Consider the following 23,057-nt stretch of genomic DNA (forward strand, 5'->3'; position numbering starts at 1 on the left):
AAATTCCATTCCCAGCAACCAGCAAGTGAAAAACAACTGTAATCTACACTTCAGGGCCACCATACAGAGCTTAATGAATCGCAAAGAGAGAAGGAAGTGACAGACCTATGAGAGGATCGATTTCCACTGGCAGCTGGTATGGCTGGTCTTGTACAGCACCTTGATGAGCTGGAATTCACAAAAGATAAAAAAAGAGAGAGAGAAAGCATTATTTTTCATATACTGAGCTACAGAAAAATGCTTAAGTCAAATCTCATGTAGAATTGTTTCCAACCTCCAAATCTCTCAAGACAGTTTTGTGAAATTTAAACAACAACAACAAAAAATCCAGGTGCTTCTATGGCTAGCTTATTAAACATTTATTTTAGATTAGTGCTATTCTGAACATGTGCCATCAGCAGTGGCTCCAGTCCTAGGCCATAAGCTATAGCAGATGCTTGACTGGCAACCTCTGATGCCGCAACAAAACAAAATTAAGTGGTAAAGAGCGCTGAAAACAAAATGTGACAACCATCTGCTGACTGTAGCAAATACTAGTTTTTTTGTTACTTCTTAAAAAGGCAGTTTTGAATGCTGCAGCACAAAGGATCCACAAAAATGTCAATTTATGATGGAGAAGGGGAAAGGTCCAAGTCAAAGAACATTCAATGTTTCATCCATCACTTAAATCAATCAATTGAAAGTTGGAATAAAAATAAAGAAAGCTATCTGCAGATAAATGTTTTAGTTAAATGCATTTGGCTGAAATGTTTTCCTGAAGATTTGATTGTGGTGGGAAAAAAACTTTTATTAATATTTAATATTTCCATGGTTTCCATTTAAAAATACTGAGAAGCAAATGAGTAACAAAAATCAATCCATACTAAGGATAGTTTGTTTAATTTTCAAAATGGTTTTAAGGATTCAGAGGCACCTATTTTGTGATGGAAAAGAGATTTTATAGGCTTCAGCCCTGTGAAAGGTAGAAGGACTTTCAGTGGAGAAGAAGTATTGTAGGAAGCAGGACCGACCACTGGCTACCTGTGCAACCTTGGGCAAATCAGAAGCCCCAGAATGAAGGGTTTAGAACAGATAATCTTTTTAGCTTTGTAATTCTGAGAGTTAAATTCTTGGTCCTTTTCCAAAAGATTTTCCTCCAATGACTCAGCCATTCACTCTGGTCAATATCTGCCTTTTATAGACTCATAAGCATTTTAACTACTGCTTGGTTGGTATTAGAGCTCTGCTTAATATCATCAGATTCTAAGATTAAGATGATATTAATATCATCAGATTTTAAGACATCTTTCTGACTGTCCTTGAGGGGCTGAAAGTAAAAAATGGGATACATTCCAATGTGTTCATTAGATTAATTTTAAATTCATTATATCAGCATTTCCGCTGTTAGTAAATACCAACTTTTCAAGGACTTTTCAATGATCTTTTGGAAGATCACTAATATCACAGAATACCTGAATATCAGTAATACTGATGTATAATATTAGCACTGAAAATTATAGCTGAGTATGAATACGATATTAAAGTAGATGAGAAAAGGAAGCCGTAGGACTCCCTCTTTTGCTAAAGGTACTGTTTTTGCTGATCACAGCTCGGCCAGTAAAGACATCACAGCACACACAAAGGGACTCGTCAGGGAGAATCTCAGCCTCTGATCTGCCAGCAGGGCATCTACTCCAGCAAACCAGTGCCCCTCAACGCTGATACCTTAAGAAGCTGTCCCTGTGTCCTTAGGCATCTGGGATCACAGAAACATTAAAACAGAGATTTAGCAGGTGAGCTATTTTTGGTGATGCCTCAGGTCCCAGCTCTGCCCTGACTGCCTGTGTGACCTCTGGCCAGTTACGTCTACTCAGCGTTTCAGGCTCCTGCTCTGTCAATGGGTTAGGCTGAACCACACGGAATCACCAACACCTAATGTCTTGACCCATTAAAATGGCAATTTTGTATGGTTCAACCTATGTATAGAACCTACATCTTAAGGTTGTCGAGGGGATTCAGTGAGTTAATAGATGTGACGTGATTAAAACAGTATTTAGAAACTAGAAAATGCTCTATGAAGGTTAGGTGCCATTATTTTATTTTTTCTGGATGTTCCTCAAGGTCTCCTGAATGAGATGAAAGGATAAAGATGATTTTTTTCTCTAAATCAGGACTCAAGACACTACATTGACAGAAGCTAGCTGTCTTATGAATGAATTATGGGAATCAGAGAATATCAGAAAAGAATCAGAATCTAAAAAAAAAAAGTGTAACATGAATTTGATAGTCACTGAAGAAAAACTGTGAGGAAGTTTTGACATTTGTTTCAATCAAGGCACATTGACAGGTAGAGGGAGCAAAACATAAGATGAAAGATCAGGTATGTTTATTACACACCTGAAATGAGGCACAGATTTAATAAAAGTATACTTAATCCTTTTAGGGGTAGGTGTACTGTCAATTGGGGATAACACTGTAGCAGGATAATCCCCCGAGTTTTTCCATACGTTATCATTCTTTGTATTAGCTGGTGAAGAGTGGCTGTATCATGCTATAAAGCCAGAGGACGGGGACAAAAACCATCAGTGACACAAGGTACAGACCCAAAGACGGCTCAGTGGGGAGGATTCAAGGCAAGGAGCTGGCAAAACACATGCAGTCTTCTCTCCTCTCATCTTACAGAAAAGCGCGCCTGGGCTCAGAGCAGCTGCACGTACCATATGTGGTCCTCCAGCAGGAGGAGGCTGCCCCTAAATCACTTTACAGACTAGAGAAAAGTGGTGAGCAGGGAGAACAGCTGACCAGCAAGCAGGAAGGGCAGCTAGCCTTCCAGGCAGGGAAATGGGCTTGCTTCAAAGGGGAGTGTCAGGAGCTCAGTCATCACAGGGACGGAGGGAGCCTGACACCTGAGGATCAGCTAGAGACCGAGGGCTCTCTGGTGGAGCCGGCTCAGTTCCTGCTCGCTGCTAGGCTAGACGAAAGCGGGAATGCAGAGTGCTTGGCGCTTCCCAGCAGCTGAAGAGGTTTGTCTCTCCTCACACGTGCTGTCGCTCTGTTTAAACTGGACGAGGGCCCCGAGCTGCCAGAGCAGCCACCCAGGCTGAGCAGTGCTGGGAGGGCCTGGTGCCACCCGCACTGGTGCTCACGCCAGGCTGTGGCCGCACACAGCGCCGGAGGTGACCCTCTGTGTGCCTGGCAGAACACACCACCAGCATGGTTTTCTTCTAGTGAGTGGTATTTAGAGAAGCAACAGCAAAGAAATCAAGTTCATTAATCACATTATGATCTTTAGTCCCAAAGTCTAAGTATGTCATCTGCATACACATTTACCTCTGCAAGATAAGTTAGTTCACTTGAAGAAAAGGGAATAAGAGGACCTAGTAATAGAGACATTATATGTATCTCGATTTTAACTTTCTATACCATTTATGAAATCTATTCTCTAATCAAATATCATCATTCATTTCATTTCTAATGGCCAGGAAGATGGTTATATTTAAGAAATTCTGACACCAACCATGGAGTTTTCATGAAGGGTACCTAATTACCTTATTGACCACAGTCAGTCAGTCATCTAGTTTTTATTTGAACATCAATTCAGTTCTGTTCCATTCTAAACATTCTAGCATTTAATATGGCACAAGACCCTTGTTCAAGAACTTGTATCTGTGCAACCATTTTAGATATTATAATGGGTAGTGTTTTATGTACACTTTACAGATTTAATAACAAGTTAACAGACTATTAAAGGCTATCCTTTCAAATTTCCTACCTAAAACAATGGCTTGGGGATAAAAACCCTATAATCTCCAGGACTTTGAAAGATTTTTCCTTCTTTAGAAAGAGAATTTCTAACCAGTGGCCACAAGGAACAGTGCTAAATCCAGATCCCAACATTCCTGTTCTAATGAGAGGCAATAAATCACAGAGGAGTGATCGTAAGATTTGAGTCAGAAAACTCGGGTTCAAACCTGGCCCTGCCACAGAGTGGCCACATGTGATACTGTGCAAGGCAGCTCCCGGGGGCTCCGTATGTTCAGTGGGAAATGTGGGCCTGGACAAGACCAACTCTCATGTCTCTTCAAGCTGTGATGGTTTATGATGCTAATGGTTGTTTCAGCATCTTGCCCTTAGTCACCCTAATTCCTCAGCACTTAATGAAAGAACAGGATATACTTAAGGGTTTGTAGCATTTTGGCTGTGTAACTTGTGTTCTTTTTTTCTATCATCACCCACAACACACAGTTCCATGCCCTGCATAAAAAGGCACATGGTACACAATGAGAAGTGTATAAGGGGCAAATGAATACGCAGGAAGAAAAGGAACATCTGATAAATCAGTACAGGCTATTTATGGACACGATATGGAATATTATTATATGACAATATTTATATCCAAGGAGTGAACACAAACCACTAGATGTCAAAGAACGGTTCATGTTTTAACTTTTGTATTAATATTACATGCTTCAGAGGGACTTCTTTAAACCTTTTTAAGTATTCAACATTTTGATTCAGACTAACATTTTTGAAAACTAAAAACCCTAAATGTTGAGACATGACATATTTAGGTGGATATAACAATGCATTTTGGATCCCTGGTGGCTCAGATGGTAAAGAATCTGCCTGTAATGTGGGAGACCTGGGTCTGATCCCTGGGTCGGGAAGATGCCCTGGAGAAGGGAATGGCTACCAACTTTGATATTCTTGCGTGGAGAATCCCATGGACAAGAGGAGTCTGGTAGGCTACAGTCCATGGGGTCACAAAGAGTCAGACACAACTGACTAACACTTACAATATCTTTATACAGTGTTCAGCAGTTACTATGCCTTAGAAGGGTATGTCTTCACTTACCTGGAAGGTTGTGCCACTTGTTCATGGCGAACAGCCGGTTAGCAGTGACTGTGATCACAGCAGGAGTCGCCAGCCCAGGCTGGGTGTTGGCCGCCACGTGAGTGACAGGGGAATTGGAGGGGAACTTTAGAACCATGATAACATCCTGCTGAGCCTGGTCTGTGAACATCAATGGGCTCTGCAGGAGGAGATACTGTTGAGTGGGCAAGACAAGATCCAAATATACGAGAAGGAAAGACAGGGAAAGACAGGAAAGAAAGAGGGTGTAGGGAAAGAAAAGGAAGACCATGTTAACCCAAGTTGCAAGTGAGAGCACAGTGAGCAGAAAGGCTTAGAGAAACAGCAATTAGGATTTGTTTGGTTTCCACATGTCATTAGTTGAATTTCTAGGTGACCAAAGTAAAATACATGAACAGTCACTTTAAAAATCCATAAATTTTTATTAAATCTCTTCCCCACCCCATTCCCAAGAAGAACTAAAAAGAGTACTTTGATTTAGATTCTAAATAGGCAAAGTTTTGAGGATTGTGTTAAACCATTCCAACAATTATTATGCATCAAGTACAAAAGAGAAAAACTAAAAGAATGAGAACAGGCCATAGGCACAAAAGCCAGCCAAGGTAATTGCCAAAGATTATCAAAAGTTGTGTTGAGTCAGTATGGGGATTTTGACAACTAAATAAAGAGATAATTAATTAACAAATATATTTATAAACAACAGTTGTACAGCATGCATGTATTATTACAGTAGAGAAATAATTTATGAACGTGATACACAAACTTAATTATAAAGGTGTTTCAAAGCAATGCATAATTAAGTGTACTTGTAAAAACAATATATTTATATAGTGTACCAAGTCATAAACACTGCCCTATTATAATGCAAATGCCACTGCTTTCTGCTGTAGCTAAGGATAAACAGAAATACCTAGATGCCTCTCCTCCCAGTCAGAAAAGAAACTAAAGCTCAAGACTTTTGATTTCTCCTTTGAAAAGCAAAATATAACTGAAATGACAAACAAAACACTGTTCTAATAGCTAGCAACAAAATAAATCTGGAAGACTACTAAGGATTTAGAACATTCCTACAAACCATATGTCATAATCTGAGACATAAAACACCACGCTGATTTATTGGCTTTATTTATACTTTGTGGTACTATGCTATCATACAGTAATTGCACTGTGCATTTTCAGCAATTCTCCACAGCCATGTCTATTTTCTAATAGCTGATGAGTATCATTCAGAATTGAAACACCTTGATGAAGTGCTTCTGGTTGCTCTCCTATTGCCATATTTCAAAATACCAGGTATATGTAAATGTGTAGGCACATATATTTAACACATATTCATTCAGAACTGCTAATAAAAAATTAAATACATTTGCATTTTTATTATCAGTCCTTTTAAAAAAGTTATTAAGAGTACTTAGAAAAACATATTGCACTAAGAATTCCTATTTGCACTCTTTGCATAAAGGTGTAAATAAAGGCAACTAATAAGCTACCCAGACACCCTTCTGAGCAAGTGGCTAAAAGCCAATCAATATTATGAGTTAATCCTCCCTGGATGCTCATTCAATTAAAGGTGTCAGTAATGCCTCATCTGATGTGGCCTCAATTAAATCCAACTATCTGATGGTGTGAAAACACAGGGGGATACAGCAACAGCAGCAAAACCAGACAAACAGGCAGCCTTCGCGGGCCCGCTAATTACTACACCTGGTGTATATTATGGCTCACGCGCTTAACACAGCACGAGGCGGCTTTAATTTCTGCTCCATTTGTGTGTATGTGTATGTGTGCTGCAGTCATCACTGATGGGGGAACTCATCTGAATAGTAGTAAAGACAATAAACATTTGGGTCTTTGAGTTTTAAAACCTCTGATATCAATAAGCAACCTTTGTTATGCTGAGAACCCCTGACATGGTTTTAAGGATTTCTGTGAAATTCTGTAAAAATGAGAAGCAATGAGCCAACCACAAACAAAATTTCCTATAAGCTAGCTTTGATGAAGTCTGCAGACAAGGAAATGAATGTCATTTCAGAAAACCAAACCGTGTTTTTCAACTGTGTGGGTTTTTAAAAAAAAAAAAAAAATATTTACCAAAGTCAATATATAAACTCTGAGGAAGTCAGATGACAACATACATCATGAAGTCTCACTGAAAGGAAGCTGATACATATTTCTGAGCTTAACAGCTCATATTGCAAATACAATTAGGTTCAAATTGAATAATTCCAATGTTTATGCCCTTAAAAACACAGAAAAATCTCTAACATATAGGAAGAATGCCTTGTGTACACAGTGCCTCTAGCGGACCAACTCTTAGCCACACGGCAAGAAGAGCCCTCCTCCCCAGAAAGCTGCGGACACCGCCTCCAGAGCCGCTCCTGCATCCTGAGGACATGCTGGCTCTCGGGTAGTTCCTGCGCCTTTCAGCCTGATGAGAGCGCCTAACCGAGGCGAGGAGCGAGAAACGCTCCGGGGAGTGCCATCGCATCCGTGGCCAGTGAGTGTGGAACGAGGGGCACAAGATGCAAGAAAAGGCCAGCCCGGCCCACTGGGCTTGGCCAGAGGGATGGTGACAGCTGCTGATGAGCAGGACAGCCAGGCACAAGGGGGCGGGGCGTAGAGAAAGAAACCCTCATCAACCCCGGGGGCCCCTGCCAGCCCCGTCTGACATAGAAGTGGGGCAGCTCGATAGCTAGATTTCATTCAGTTTTCCCAGATTACGTGCGCACTTGTTGACAACTCTGGTTTCTTTCTAACACACTTTTGTTTCCCACCCACATATGTGTGAGAGGGAAAAGCACCATTTGCACAGGGTCTGAAAAAGAGTTCAGGTTTTCAATTCAGAGGATAAAGATAATGGGAAAGATGGCCTCCTGTCCTCGGGACGGGGAGGCTGATCTGCCTCGGTAGGCCAGTCATCCTTTGGTCATGGAGAGAGGCTTGGCAGTAGGAGCCCCCTCTTGGCCCCGGGGACCACGGCTGTGCAGTGACCCAGGTAGGAAGTCAATGGAGCAGGAGAGATGCTTCCATTAGCCAGCACTGCAGCAGCCGGCGTCTCATTGACAAGCTATTACTAAAACTAATTCCAATCCCCAAACATAAATCATTCGTACTATTTTTATGGCATTATCTTCCATTGTTCTTGCCAAATGTCCGCTTTCTGTGTAGTCTTTTCACTAAAAGCTCCCCTTTACGTTCTTTTAAATATGATTTCCCCTGCTTAAAAACACTGAGGGGAAAAGGTGATGCAAGTAAATGTTTAAATGTTTGTAGTTTATAATAATGGCCAATTCGTATCATTAGAGAAAGAAGGGGAAAAAAGACTTGGAAGAAGAAAGAAGATGACAAAGATGGGAAAAGGGGAAAAGACACAAAGAAGAAGGAACGGTGGGAAGAGGCAGAGTCAGAGGCACAGAGGACCACGTCTGTATCCTGGGCCCTGCTGGCTGCCCCTCTCCTTCCCAGCACCTATGAAATCCTACCATTCTAAGCCCCAACATGGAATTAGAACCTATTCTAAATTATTCATTGCATTTATGAAAACAGACTCTATGTCCCCATTCTTACTTTAAAACAGTAATGAGCAGCTTGTTTTACTGATGAACAATTCAAGAAAAAATAAAACACCTATAGCCTACACTTAAAATATTTTTATCATGCCATGCAATGTTTGTTCCTATGCTGAATATTTTTTTTGTCATGAAAGAACTTCCCCCCAAAATTTCAGGAACCATGAAGGAGGAACAGCCACAGATTTTACAGCTCTAGTCTATTTCCCTGCTTCTGATTCTAGGAGGGCCTCTGACTTGCTTTGGCCAATAGAAAGCAGCATAAATGATGCTATGCAAGTTCAAAAGCAAGCTTCAAGAAGTCACGCAAAAGTGTTCTCCTGGAACACTGCGAGTGGGCGTGGCCTGGGCCAACTTCCTTGATGAAAGACCACGTGGAAAGAGCAGTCTCCCTCTCGGCACCCGCCACAGCAGTGCCTGAGGGAGGCAAGGTGAACAAGAAGAAACGCCGATCTAGCCCTCAGAATCACAGGAAAGAAAAATCACTGTTCCAGGCACTAAGCTTTGGGTGTTTGGTATCTCACACCATCATTTTTTCCTCCAAGGTTCCTGACTTTCAGTAACATAGCCTACGTATTAGGATTACTTTCAAAATTCCCAAAGTGAAAAACATTGGGATGTAAAGAATAAACACAACAGGAAAACTAATCTAGGCACTCAAGGGATCAAACCAGAAAACGTATCCACCCTCTACCCTAGAATGAGGATATAAGACAGTGATGGAACTTTTAATTCTGCAACACAGAACATGACGCCCTGATGAAATACTGGAGCATTGGAGCAATGCCTGCCTTCTTTAAGAGTCCAGAACAGGCAGTATTTGCTGGCTGTTAGCAGGTTCACAAATAGTACATTAGAAGAACAGGCCAAGGTGTGGTGGAGAAGCTCAAGTACAATGAAGACTGTTAAGAATGTCGAGCAGGGTCTCAAAAAGAGACGCGAGAAATGGGGAGAGAGCAGGCTGCACTTACCGCTTGCATGGCAGAGCCTCTGGGAGGGTGGGGCTCTATGAGCAGCTGAGACGGCGTCTGCCCGAAACTTCGGATTTGAGCTTCCACAGCCTGAAAAAGGCATGGACAAGTTTGAGGGTTAAGAGGTGCTCATTACAGGCAAAAGAGCCACAACTGTGGCCTGGACATGTCAGCCCTTACTTCTGGCTTGTTTCACACTGGCGATCAAGCACCTGGCAGGGCAACGAGGCTGAGGCCACTGCAGGACCACGGCAGCTGTGCCTCCTCGCCCTGCAGACGTTCTCACCCTGCTCCACGGTGGGAAACAGAAACCAGCTCTTACAGTCCCAAATGCTCCTTCTGGGCGTCACCTCTATTTTCTTGCATTTTTTGCCCCTTCCTTGCATCATCCCTGTTGACCTAAGGCTAATCTTTTACAGGTATAGAGAAAACCAAGCTCTGCTTTGATTCTAGGCCCTATCTCATCCTGGGAAGTAGAAGAAAGAAACACAGCACCTGTGAAAATCGCCTGACGCTCTTCCTTTTGCCATGGGAAGAGCATTACTGTTGACAGTCTCTTTGAACCTAGGTGGCTGAAGAGCAAAGTAAAAGCCATATGTTGCATCCAAGCAATAACCCAGGGACCACATGTGTGTGCTCTTCTTGGAAGACGTGTGCCTCAGCCCTTTGTTGCAAGCCCCTTACTCTTCCTGTCCCCCCAGCCTGGGTGCGCACTTCCCAACCTCATCACAGAAAACTCTGAAATGCCAGACGTGGTCGCTGTTTGTAATGATTTTATTTCTTTACTTGTTTATGCCTGTCTCCTCCCACTAAAACAAGATCCGTGAGAGCAAGGACCTTATCTATTTTCTTCACTCTTAAATCTTTAAATTGAGTGAATGAATAAATGCCACAGTATGTGTGAGGGGAGAGAGGAAGCAGAGACATATAAAGATGACTTCAACACCTCCACAGCAGTATTTTTAACTTCTGGGCTAAAAGGAGGAAGAAAATCTCTTTGTAAGGGAATATATGTTTGTCATGCTATTTTTTAATCCCTAAGAAAACAGGTATTTCAATTTTTATATGCTCTGCAGAACTGTAGGTGATTAATAAATTGTAAACAGGGAAATAAAATAATGCACTCTTAACTTCCTTTTTTTATTTGATGAGGATACCATTAGTAGTCCTTTACAACCACCTTTTAAGAAACAATAATAGCAATTCAGCCATTAATGTATTTAATCGTAATCATCAATGATGTAAACGGCATATGAGGTGTCAGTGTTTCTGCCCTTGAAGGAAGTATTCCTAATACTGAAAGCAGGGCATGTACTTGGATGATTGAATAACATCTGATGCAGTTAGCTCAACAAATTCAAGGAATGCACTGTGACCAGCTTAGGCAGAAAAGACTGCAAGACCTCTGTGAAAGCTGAGTGGTGTAGGAAAAGGACCAGAGGCTTTGGAGTCACACAGACCATGTGCTAATACTGACTGCACACCATTTACAAGCTATGTGACCCAGGGCAAGTCATTCAACCCCAGTTTCAATTTTCTTCCTGTAAGATATGGATAATAATAATAATATCAACCTCACAGTGTTATATTGAGGAGCAAATAGTACGTATGCAAAAAAACACAGCAAAGTGCTTACTGGTACAGATTAGACTCTTAATACGCAACCAATATTCATTGAGGGCTACTAACGACAATAACCCTGGATTAGGAAATGGCAACCCACTCCAGTATTTCTGCCTGGAGAATCTGATGGACGGAGGAGCCTGGCCGGCTAGAGTCTATGGGGTGCAAAGAGTCAGACACAACAGAGTGCACACACACATCAATAACAAATACTTATTTAGTAGTTACTACTTGCCAGGTATTTTTCTAAGTGATTTTAGTATCCTGTATCATTTAATCTTTAAACTGTATGATGTGAGTACTTTACTATATCTATTAACTGATAAAAATAATGCACAGAGAACTTAAATATCTTGTCCAAGGTCACACAGTAATTAAACAGCAGGCTCAAATTTTGTACCTAAGCAGCTTGACTCAGAGCTCATACTCTCAACCAGTAAGCTGGTCTTCCTTATCTGTTACGGACAGTGCCGTGGCCTAGGGATAAGACTGAGCACACAAAAAGCATGAGTTTACAACCCAACGAGTGAATTAACAAAGTAGCTCTAACGTCAACATCATCATCATCGTCAAGCATTTGCTCACACAGAACTAGAGCAGCAGGCGTGGCAGGAGACAAGGCTGGCCCCAGACTTCAGAAAAGGAGTCAACAGGAAGTGGGGAGTAGAGACTAGGGTCATTTGAGAACAGTATCTAAAACATTTTTCGATGGGCTGAAATCAATTCATGATCAACATCAAGGACAGTCTTGAGGAAAAAAGCATCACAAGGGCAGCCTGAGGCCTAAGGCAGTCACAGAGAAGGAGGTGGAGCGCTGCTCTTCTAAGACGTGTGGACTCACAGCTGGCTCAACGTTAACCTTGAGGATCTTTAGAAACAGCGAAGCCAGTGCCCTCTCCCTTGACTGCTGCTGCCTTCAGTGGTCCTGGCCCAACAGCCCACATACGTTTCCCCTCGTTTAAAAGCAGGGGAGTGGGGAACAGACAGCTTACACACTTGGCCTATGGAGCTAATTGGTTAAGAGTGCTAATCCTGATTTTTCCATTTATTTGCTGTGTTTGAGTAGGTTGCTTAATCTCTGTTTCCCCACTGAAAGCACAGAAGAATAATGCCTCACTTGGAGAATTATTTGGAAAATTAAGTAATACCTATAAAGTGTTTAGCAAAATGCCAAGTACATACAAGGCACTAAGTAAAATGTTGAATTATTGTTGGGTTTGGGGGCTGAGTGTGATCCCCATTTAACACACTGAAAACAGAAAAGGAAGAAATGCTTCAGGAGTTTACAATGAGAGTGGTGATGATAATGAATATATTATTTAAAAAACAAAAACAAAAAAAACCCCTGAAATCTGGCTCAGCATTTCAAAGTATACTACAGGGCTAAGTGCCTAGAGTCGGAGAGATCTCCTTGGAGATTCAGAGAGCAGTCCAAAACATAAGGAACTGGACACCTCAGTCCTCACGGAAGCTGTGTTATTTGCAAGAAAGGGATAAATACGTGAACCACGATCTAAGGCAAAATCAACAAGTCTTAGAGACTGATGACTTTGAGCAATGAAGAGAAAAGACAACACTAATTCTTTTCTTTTGAACTTGCATATTTTAGAGTAGCAAAGCAATGAATAGAAATATAAATTTCTGTGAGGGAGAACTAGCTTTGCAGGAGAAAGTGCATTTTATGTCAGATGTGGAAATCTGAGGTGAGAGTGACAGCTACTGAGCCAGGCTGAGATGTCCGGGGGACAAAAGACAGCCTAAGACTAGCCCTGGGCTGAAACATCAGAGGTGTTCACTTGGGTGTCACTCACACAAGAGAAATTTAAGTCAACGGTTTTTGATCCTTCCCTCTCACTCTGTTTATGTATGTATTTTTAAGCAGCAGAAATGATTTGCTTTTTCAAATGAAGTTTTACACAAAACCCCAATACAAAAAAACATAGAGACAGGGCTATTTAACTTAAAAGATGAGCAAAACTGTCCTGAGACAATTCTGAGAAATCTTAGGGCTCTGGAGCACAGTTTGAAGTCCACTGGTTAAGCTCCCAGGAAGAAAATACATGAGACACATATATAAAGGGACAGAGAGGTGAAACTTGGGGAATGCTCGTATTTAGGGTTCGATATGAAGAAGATGACAACAGAAGGGAGAGGTTGTTGGGAGCTGGGGAGCAGGATAGGGTGATGTGGAAGCTATAGATGAGAATTTCAAAGAGAGAATGGTCAGTAACACCAACTACTATAGAGAAACTAAGAATAATGACATTATTGCACATGAATTTTTATTATAGATATAAATTTAATGCAACTGGCCTCAATACTACATAATACCAATATCCTTAATACTACATGTACTTAGCTTTGTTTATAAATGAAAAGTACAAAGATGGTGAGAAAATTTTTAAAAACACCAATCTCCCCTTTCTAACACAATTTTTTTTGTCTTAAAATTTTAATAAAATTTACACATTACTGACCTTTTACAGGGAAATGATTTTTCAAGTCATAGAACACAGTGGTGTGAATTCTGTCTCAATTATGAAATAAAAGTTGTATTATCTCACATAGGTTAAATAATATTTTTCTAAGTCCTTAAGACATCTAAAAAAATTACATAATTCTTAGACACAAATGTTATATTTCTTGACTAACGTTTAAGTTGTTGGTGATAACAATGCAATAGAAAGGGCTTTATCAAGTGAGAAAATTATAGAATAAGACTGTAAGGTAATCTCAAAACTTTATAGTCAAACCTAATATCATCAACTGATAATTCTAGGTTCTTCTCATTGTTTCTAAAGCTCATTACCATTCTGTCATTATCTTGATCTCTAAAGCAATTAACACTGTTGATCACACCTTGGTTGCTTCACATGCTCTCTGCTCTGGCATCTATGGCTCTACACTAGTTTGGTCCTCTAACCTACTCCTTTATTCTCTGTGTTCTGCCAACCTCTACTCTTATTTCTCATCCACAAATGAACTCATCACTGCAAGTTATCTTTTCACACTCCAATTTTCTTGATCTAAACTTCCTGCCCCAGAATTTTTTTTTTTTACTGTCATGACTTCAAATCTTAGCTCTATATGAAGGATTCCCAAATCTAAAGCCAGAGGACTGTCAATTTCTATGGAGTGTTCATTTACACTTTGCCTGATGGCCATCCATCTGTACTATGTGTATATCTCAGCACACTTAGAATTATTAAATCTAAAATCTGGAAAAATTAATTTTATTCTAGCATTCTTCAATCAAGGATGAGACTTCCCTTTTGATTTTCTTTTTAATGCTCAGAATCTAATATTTAAAAATTTTACCTCTTATATATAATCAGTAACTACACCTAATCACTTCTTTTATAAGTTTCTCATACTCCTTTCTATTTGAATCCAGGAATTTCTTGTAATTTCAGGTATTGAGAATTATAATAGTGGCTCTTCTGTTATTTGTCATTTAATTTCTTCCTACAGACTTGAGCTTTCTCGAACTCTCCTTTACGTAATATTCCCCTGATCAATATCTTCAATTAACTGCTAGTTCTTAAAAGATACAGTCTTATTCCTTCATATGAGGCACTGAGAAGAATGCTATATAATTTCTATGGTATCCTTGAAAAAAATAAATAACTTCATTTGAATCATGTGAAAATGAGACAAATTCAGAGACATTCAACAAAATATGTGACCACTTTCCACAAATATCAAGACTATTAAAGACAAGTAAAGACTGATTCATTCTTACATTTAGAAGAAAACCAAGAAGATATCAACTAAATACATGTGATTTAGTCATTGCATAAGATCATTAAACAGAAAAAGAGTCATGAGAATGTGACTTGAGAATGTGACTTGAGTCAATAGAGAATGTGGTGACCTTCACAAGGTCTGTAGTTTAATTACACTGAACAAATATTATTTCCATGGTCTTGATCATTTCACTAAAGTTATATAACATGGTGATGGTAGGGGAGGGAGGGTGCTTGGGAAGAAATGTACAAAAGAAATTTTCCAACTTGTCTGTGGCTAAACTTAATTCAAAATACAGATTTTTTAAAAGAAAGAAAAAGATGAAGGCCTGCTGCTATTCCCTCATCCAACTCTCTGTACAGTCAAGCAGGTTTTCTTTCACTAAAAAACCAGCCATTTCTACCTTACGTTTTCTCTTACGCCACTGTCTCTCCTAGATTAGTCTCCTTCATCTTCAGTTTTCTAAGTCATACCACTCTCTAGAAAACCCTGCTTGAGTCCTACCTTGGTGGTGGTGGTGGTGTTCAGTTGCTGAGTCGTGTCCGACCCTTTGCGGCCTCATGGACTGCAACACGCCAGGTTTCCCTGTCCTTCACTATCTGTCGGAGTTGGCTCAAATTCATGCACATTGAGTCAGTGAGGCTCTCTAACCATCTCATCCTCTGCCACCCCCTTCTCCTTTGGCCTTCAATCTTTCCCAGCATCAGGATCTTTACCAATGAATCGGCTGTTCACATCAGGTGGCCAAAGTATTGGAGCTTCAGCATCAGTCCTTCCAATGACTATTCAGAGTTGATTTCATTTAGGATTGATTGGTTTGATCTTCATGTAGTCCAAGGGACTCTCAAGAGTCTTCTCCAACAACACCAGTTTGAAAGCATCAATTCTTCAGCACTCATGACTACTGGAAAAACTAGAGCTTTGACTATGTGGACTTTTGTTGGCAAAGTGATGTCTCTGCTTTTTTTTTTTTTTGGTCTAGGTTTGTCACAGTTCTCCTTCTAAGGAGTGAGTGGTTTTTAATTTCATGGCTGCAATCACCATCTGCAGTGATTTGGAACCCGGGAAAATAAAATCTGTCACTGTTTCCACTTTTTTCCCTTCTATTTGCCATGAAGTGATGGGACTGATGCCAAGATCTTAGTTTTTCGAATGTTTGAGTTTTAAATCAGCTTTTTCACTCTTTCACCTTCATCAAGAGTCTCTTTAGTTCCTTGTCGCTTTCTGCCATTAGGATGGTGTCATCTGCATATCTGAGGTTGTTGAAATTTCTCCTGGCAATCTTGATTCCAGCTTGTGATTCATCCAGCCCAGCATTTTGTATGATGTACTCTGCATATAAGTTAAATAAGCAGGTGACAATATACGGCCTTATCATTTTCCTTTCTCAATTTTGAACCAGTCAGTGTTCCATGTCCAGTTCTAACTGCTGCTTCTTGACCTGCATACACAGGTTTCTCAGGAGACAAACAAGGTGGTCTGGTATTCCCATCTCTTTAAGAATTTTCCAGTTTGCTGTGATCCACACAAAGACTTTAACGTAGTCAAAGAAGCATATGTTTTTCTGGAACTTCCTTGCTGTTCCCATAATCCAACAAATGTTGGCAATTTGATCTCTGGTTCTGCTGCTTTTTGGAAATGTAGCTTGTACATCTGCAAGTTCTTGGTTCACATACTGCTGAAGCCAGGCTTGAAGGATTTTGAGCATAACCTTGCTAGCATGTGAAACAAGCACAATTGTGTGGTAGCTTGAACATTCTTTGGCATTGCCCTCCTTTGGGACTGGAATGAAAACTGACCTTTTCCAGTCCTGTGGCCACTGCTGAGTTATCCAAATGTGCTGACATATTGAATGCAGCACTTTGACAGCATCATCTTTTAGTACTTTAAATAGCTCAGCTAGAATTCTGTCACCTCCGCTAGCTTTTTGTTCATACTAATGTTTCATAAGGCCCACTTGACTTCACACTCCAGGATGTCTGGCTCTAGGTGACTGACCACACCATTGTGGTTATCTGCATCACTAAGACCTTATTGGTGTAACATTTCCCAAATCTTACAGCTTATTCATGATGCTAATTACACATTTAATTCGGGCTTCCTTGAAATGTTAGTTTTTAGCATATCACTGGTCTGTCCAAGCAACTAAACTTAAGGCTAGAATATCATGTATTTTAGAAGTGTGCAAGCAGGAAGAACAATGCCTTGTACAAACTATTCACACAACAAAGAAGTTTACCCTACCTTTTCTTGCTGTTGCTGTTAAAAATAACATCCTCTATTTCGCACATATGCTTTACAAATCAGTCTTGTACCTCAAATGACTGATTTATAAAGATACACAAATAAGGTATTCTTTTAAAGCCAACTTTAAGTGGAAATCAAAGTAAAACAAAAACTGGGCTGCAAAATAGAGCCAGAAATGAAACATACACTTTAATCTATAACACACAAAATTATTAGTTTCTACAGCCACACAATGTGGCATTCCAAAACATCTTTTTATTTGCCTGTGGGGTAGGGTGTAATTTAAAAGGTCATGAAGCTCTAGAATAAGACAAAATATTACTTTTTAGCACTGATAAGCTACCAGTAACTATTTTAGAAGTTATTTTGTCTATTTATATTGCCTTTTAATATGAAAGTAATATGGTGGTTTGGTTCCTAAGCCTTGTCTAACTCTTGTAATTCCATGGGCTATAGCTCACCAGGCTCCCCTGTCCATAGGATTTCCCAGGCAAGAACACTGGAGTGGGTTACCATTTCCTTCCTCATATCGAGTATCTTTTATGTACCAAGACTGCCCAGTACTGGGACAGAAACAAGCTCAAGAGAAGAGCAAAGTTTAACTTTCTTTTTTGGCTGCGCTACACAGCATGCGGGATCTTAGTTCTCTGACCAAGGATTGAAACTTGTGTTCCCTGCAGTGGACGTACCAGGAAGTTCGGAGCACAGTTCTTGATGAGACAAATGGGGGTGAGAGGGAGAAGGGGGAGTGATAAGTAAAGGCTGCTATCTGTTGCTACAAAGAGGACAAAAGAGTCTTTGTTAGAAAAGTTCTATAAGGTGTCACTAAAGGCAGTCCTGGGAGTTCATTGGTAGGACTGATGTTGAAGCTGAAGCTCCAATACTTTGGCCACCTGATGTGAAGAGCTGACTCATTTGAAAAGACCCTGATGCTGGGAAAGATTGAGGGCGGGAGGAGAAGGGGACGACAGAGGATGAGATGGTTGGATGGCATCACTGACTTAATGGACATAGGTTTGGGTGGACTCCGGGAGTTGGTGATGGACAGGGAGGCCTGGCGTGCTGCGGTTCATGGGGTCGCAAAGAGTCGGACACGACTGAGCGACTGAACTGAACTGAAGTGAAAGGCAGTAATCCTCATTCTTTCAGCCCCCAGCACACCTGAGGGATACACAAACCCTCCTAGGTCTCTCTGTAGCAGTGATTCTTAAAGGTCAAGTGAGAAATCCTGGGGGAATACATGTGATTTGAAAAAATCCTTCAAGTAATTTTGTTTATCGCTCTCTCTTCACTTTTCACTCCAGCCCTTTGTATATACAGGAATATTTCTATTCCTGATATTCTATTCTATTCCTGAATATTTCAGATGCATAACAGAGGCCTGAAATCACAGGAAACACACAGGTATAACAGGAAGGTGAACAGGTAATAGGGTAGCTTAATGAACTCTACCAAATGCCTAAACTGTTTTTAATAAACTCTACTTCATCTAGAGAGTTTTGGTCCCAGGTGATAAATATTTAGAATGATTATTATGCTAAATTTTTATTATGAAATAGGATAATGAATCCCCATGTACCCATTAGTCAATTTCAATAATTATTAACACATTTGGCCTTAGGTTCCTTCAACGGGGGATTCAGCCTAGGCAATGTGCTTGAAAGATTTATTGGAAAATAGGAGAGTGTGCCTGCCTTTAAGCAGTTTGTTTTTTCAGGGTTACTGCAAAACTCCATGGAGAACAAAAATATTAAAAAAAATCCCAAATTATAAACATTAGCCAGCAGCCTTCATCTTTGTTCAGAAAGGTTAAACACGTGTGAACTTGAAAGGAGATGCTCAATGCTAAAGCTGCAAATTTGACTAGGTGACTTCTCTTGTTAAAATCCTTCCACCCAAACTCCTTATCGCAGGCTGGCCCCATAGCATGAGGTTAAGTACGCAGACACTGCTATCAGACTGCTGCAGTTCAGATGTTAGCTTTATCACATACCAGCTGAGTGACTCTGGCAAGTTAGGCCTTAGTATTCTTGTCTAAGAGTGGTGTTAATGATAGTTGGTATTTACTGGGTTGTTGTAAAGTTTAAATGAAATAATATAAAACACAGAGCAGTTTGTGACACCTCTGTAAGTGTTAGTATTACAACGTATACATAAAAGACAACATGGTGTCTGGCTGAGGTTAAGTAAGCATTTACTAAATGTTTCTAATCACTTATAATTAAGACTATTAATAAAGTGATCTGGTTCTCCTGCCTATGTTTCCAGTCTCATCCTGACACTGTCCCTCTTAAACTCTGTAAGATATGATGTAATGTGACATACTGCTTTTATACATATTGTTTTCCTATTCTTTTCTATCCCCTTTCTCTGTGTGGTTGCCTCCTCCTCATTCTTTAAGACTCAGCTTACATATCTCTGTACTGTGAGAAATCTCTTTCTAGGTTTCATCCAGACAGTTGCTCTTGGAACAACTGTGTACAGACCGCCTACTTACTTTACCTACTTAACTAAAATTCTAATCACTGGTCTAATTCCTGTCTTACTGAGTGAGAGCAGAGACTTCCAAGTATTGCTGTGCTTCTGGGGGGCTTGACACACAGTAGGTGCTCAAGAAATATTTGCTAAATGAATGAAAGGTTATCCAAGTCAGCACAATTCAGCAAGGATGCAGCTAAGAGATACCTCCTAATACTATCACAGAGCAGCCTAGCACTGAAAAAAACATTCTACTAAAGATTTCTACTAGAACGTTTACTTCATTCTTATTCATCAATTCCCAATTATTTCTGTAAATAGCCTGTTACTACTTTCGATAATAAAGCTGAATCCAGCAGGCAGCATTCCAGATGTTGAAATACGTAGTAATAAAAAAGACTATGCAAATACTTCAAGTCTTTCCAGTAAAACCACATACTTGTATTTTATAAACAGCATCTCAAATATTACCTAGAGAATTTATTAATGGATTTCCAAATGGAAATATTATGAAAAGATTCTCAACAAGCTGTGTATTCTATTGTTTTCTGTGCCAACCACTGCATACTTGCAAGATTTTATGGCTACATTGAGAGAAAGGGACATTATATCAGTATGCAGAGGGCATATAGGTACACACACTAGATAAAATGAAAGAAACAAAGGAAAGGAAAGTAGACTGGCTTAGTGACAACGCAGGGATTCAACCTAAGAATGAATATTTTAGACTCTCTGAAGTGGTCTTTTTAATCTAACAGAGGAAACAAGTTAACTCAGTACAACACTTAGTAACCAACAATAAAGCTGTAAAACTTTATTTTAAGATGGGTTTGGGGGAGAAATAACTTAAACATATGGATGCAATTAAGGTAAACACATATGTACTCTGCTTTTCTTAAGCACACAACTCTGAAATTGCATTTTATCCCCTATATATTTACATCTAAAAGCACTATAAAATTGGGATAGGGAAATTGAAAAAATCATTTAATAAAAAGGAACATGCCATTATTAGTATATTAAAATTTTCTGACATTACCAAAATTAAGTTCTAGAAGGCTATCTTAAGATTGTAGAGTAACTCCTCACCAAAAGATACTTACAAATGCAAATAAGACTTCATAGTTTGGATTTCAGAATTAATTCAATTTTCACCATTTAAAACGAGTCACAATAGGCCATTTAGTGATTTCTCCTGTTACATACCATAATATCACTTGAGCCTCTCTTTCCCCTTACCCTTCACACAGTTGAATTAAACTGGAGAAAAACTTGCTGGATATTTGACCAGGTTCCACTCAAAATTTACTAACTTTCTAGTTAACCAGCCTCAGTGCCTTCTGAGTCCATTGTTAAAATATGCTGAATATCAAGTTAAAAAAGCATACTAATCATTATATGTTTAAGTTAGTATTTAATTCCTAAAGGACAAAAATCCTAATAATATTAACTGCTAAGGCTGAAAGAGAATCCATAACAAGTAGATATACTTGATTAAAATGGATGAAGAATCTAAAAGATATTTCTAAAGAATCTAAAAGAATCTAAAAGGTGTTATGTTTGCATAATACCTCTAGCTGGTTAAAAAAAAAGGTAAAGCAACATTTAGAAACATTGAGAAACCAAGCTCCCTCTTAATATAAGAAATGAAATACAGAATTACTTTTTAAAAGCCAGAACAATAAATGTACAAATTTAAAAAAAGCATAATGAACCTAACTCAAATTATTTAAAAGGAATCTTTTAAGACTGAAATGTAAATATTCAAGTTCTCTGGAAATAAGAAATATAGAGTTCAGACTTTGTAAAGCATAACGTAAAAGATGAATAACCTATCAGGGAAAAAGGTTTCATGGATATACTACTATCAACTGGAATTTTTAAAAGTCAATTAAATTTATGGTCAAAATAAACACCAGACAATATTTAATCAACAAATTATGCAAAGTAATCCACACAAAAGATGGATATAGTGAATAAATATGTTAACTGAACAAAGTCATTCTATGTAAATCTGGACTTGAAAGACTGCAACTATTTTTAATTTTGAGACAATTTTTTACAGTTATGTAAAAACTAGGGGAGAAAACTAAATTGTGCTCACGGAGCACTACACAGTCATGAAAATGGATGTGCCGAGCTGAGTGTGTGTGAGACGGAAACTAGCCTAGAGTATACTGATTAAAACAATTCCAAATCAACAAAGAATACAGCGCATTATCTCATTTAATAAAAAATTAAACATAAAAATAAACTATAACAACACTCGTATATATGTTAAATGAGTACATGCTATGTGAGTACATACATAAATACACGTGTGCAAAATCTGGAGAGGTACATAAACCTACCAGTTATTATCTCTGGTGGAGAGTGGATGAAAAGATTGGCAGAATAAAAATGAATACCTTCTTCACCTTTATTCTAGTTGGTGTCTTAAACAAAGCATGTATTACTTTTAAAATAAAGAGTAACAAAAAATTTACATTTAAAAAAATAAAAAACTAAAAAATATAAGGAAAAATCTGAAAATACAAAACATAGCTTTATGAAGTTTATTTTTTCCATTGATATAGTAACGAGAAGTACTTCTTAACCATCTCAGAACAACTCCAGCTGATAAATTGGTCAAACACTGTGAAACCAACAGACCTTACTACAAAGTTAATTTTGTTATTTTGAGTTTATTTCCTAAATTATTTCTATCTGGTTTCAAGGAGCCATTAGTTTCAGCAATATTTTACCATCAATTACTGCTAACTAAATATTTAGAAAAGTATGCAGTATACATTTTGTAAGTAAACTATTTTTACTTACATTTGGTATCTGGAGACATATACATATCATGATGGCATATAATATATATAAAAAGCAAAGAGAGAATAGCTAGCTAAATAAAGTAAACCTCTTTAAAAAAAAAAAGAATTCAGTGACAAGAAAGCAGGGGAGAGGGAAAATTAGAAAAGGGAGTATTTTTACTTATCTGCTCAATAATATTATGGAAGTCACCACTTAAACTTTATGTTTATGTTATACATAAATTAATTATAAATTGTGAAAATATGCCCAGGTTTCCCACCAGAGCCTTTAACTGAGCCCATACATTCCAGGCACATCACACTGAGACCCAGCGCAGCCTCACTACAATCTCTGCTTCTCGGAGCTGTCCATCCACTGCAGCATAATTCCAGCTGCCAATCTGAAAGAAACCAGCTAGTCAGAGCAGACACAACCAACAGAAACAAATGTCACTCAATAATGCTCAGCGGCACTGTGTTCATGGATAATTTCAAACAGTATCTCTGTCTAGAACATTGATGTGCTCATTCAAAACACCTCCATCTCTAGCTACTGGAAACGAGTAGATAAAGCCGCCTGCCTAGAAAAATAAGTAGAATGTTGCTTCAAAGAGGCTGCCAATACTAAGAGGCAAACAGTGAAAACATAGTCAAAGTTCTCAAAGGGAAAAAAAAATCAGGATAGTGCATTCAAAAGGTTAAATTATTTCTAAAAACTAGACAAGTCTGTTTAAACTATGTCATGGAAACAGTCATTTGGTCATTCATTTCA

At 39.1% G+C, this 23,057-nt stretch overlaps 1 protein-coding gene across 4 annotated transcripts in view; it reads right to left on the reverse strand.

The window, feature by feature from the left end:
* The window catches only part of LRBA (LPS responsive beige-like anchor protein), a 723,276-nt gene that overhangs the window by 42,700 nt on the left and 657,519 nt on the right, over positions 1–23,057 (reverse strand). For 3 of the 4 annotated variants that reach the window (XM_043902582.1, XM_043902579.1, XM_043902580.1), the window contains exons 49-51: positions 9,393–9,482; positions 4,835–5,027; positions 106–168 (exon numbers count right to left, since the gene is read on the reverse strand). In XM_043902582.1, coding sequence (XP_043758517.1) covers positions 106–168; positions 4,835–5,027; positions 9,393–9,482 — 346 coding nt within the window. The remainder of the gene's footprint in view (positions 1–105; positions 169–4,834; positions 5,028–9,392; positions 9,483–23,057) is intronic. The other variant, XM_043902581.1, reaches the window with a different exon arrangement.

Source organism: Cervus elaphus, chromosome 5 (assembly GCF_910594005.1).
Source record: "Cervus elaphus chromosome 5, mCerEla1.1, whole genome shotgun sequence".
NCBI lineage: Eukaryota > Metazoa > Chordata > Mammalia > Artiodactyla > Cervidae > Cervus > Cervus elaphus.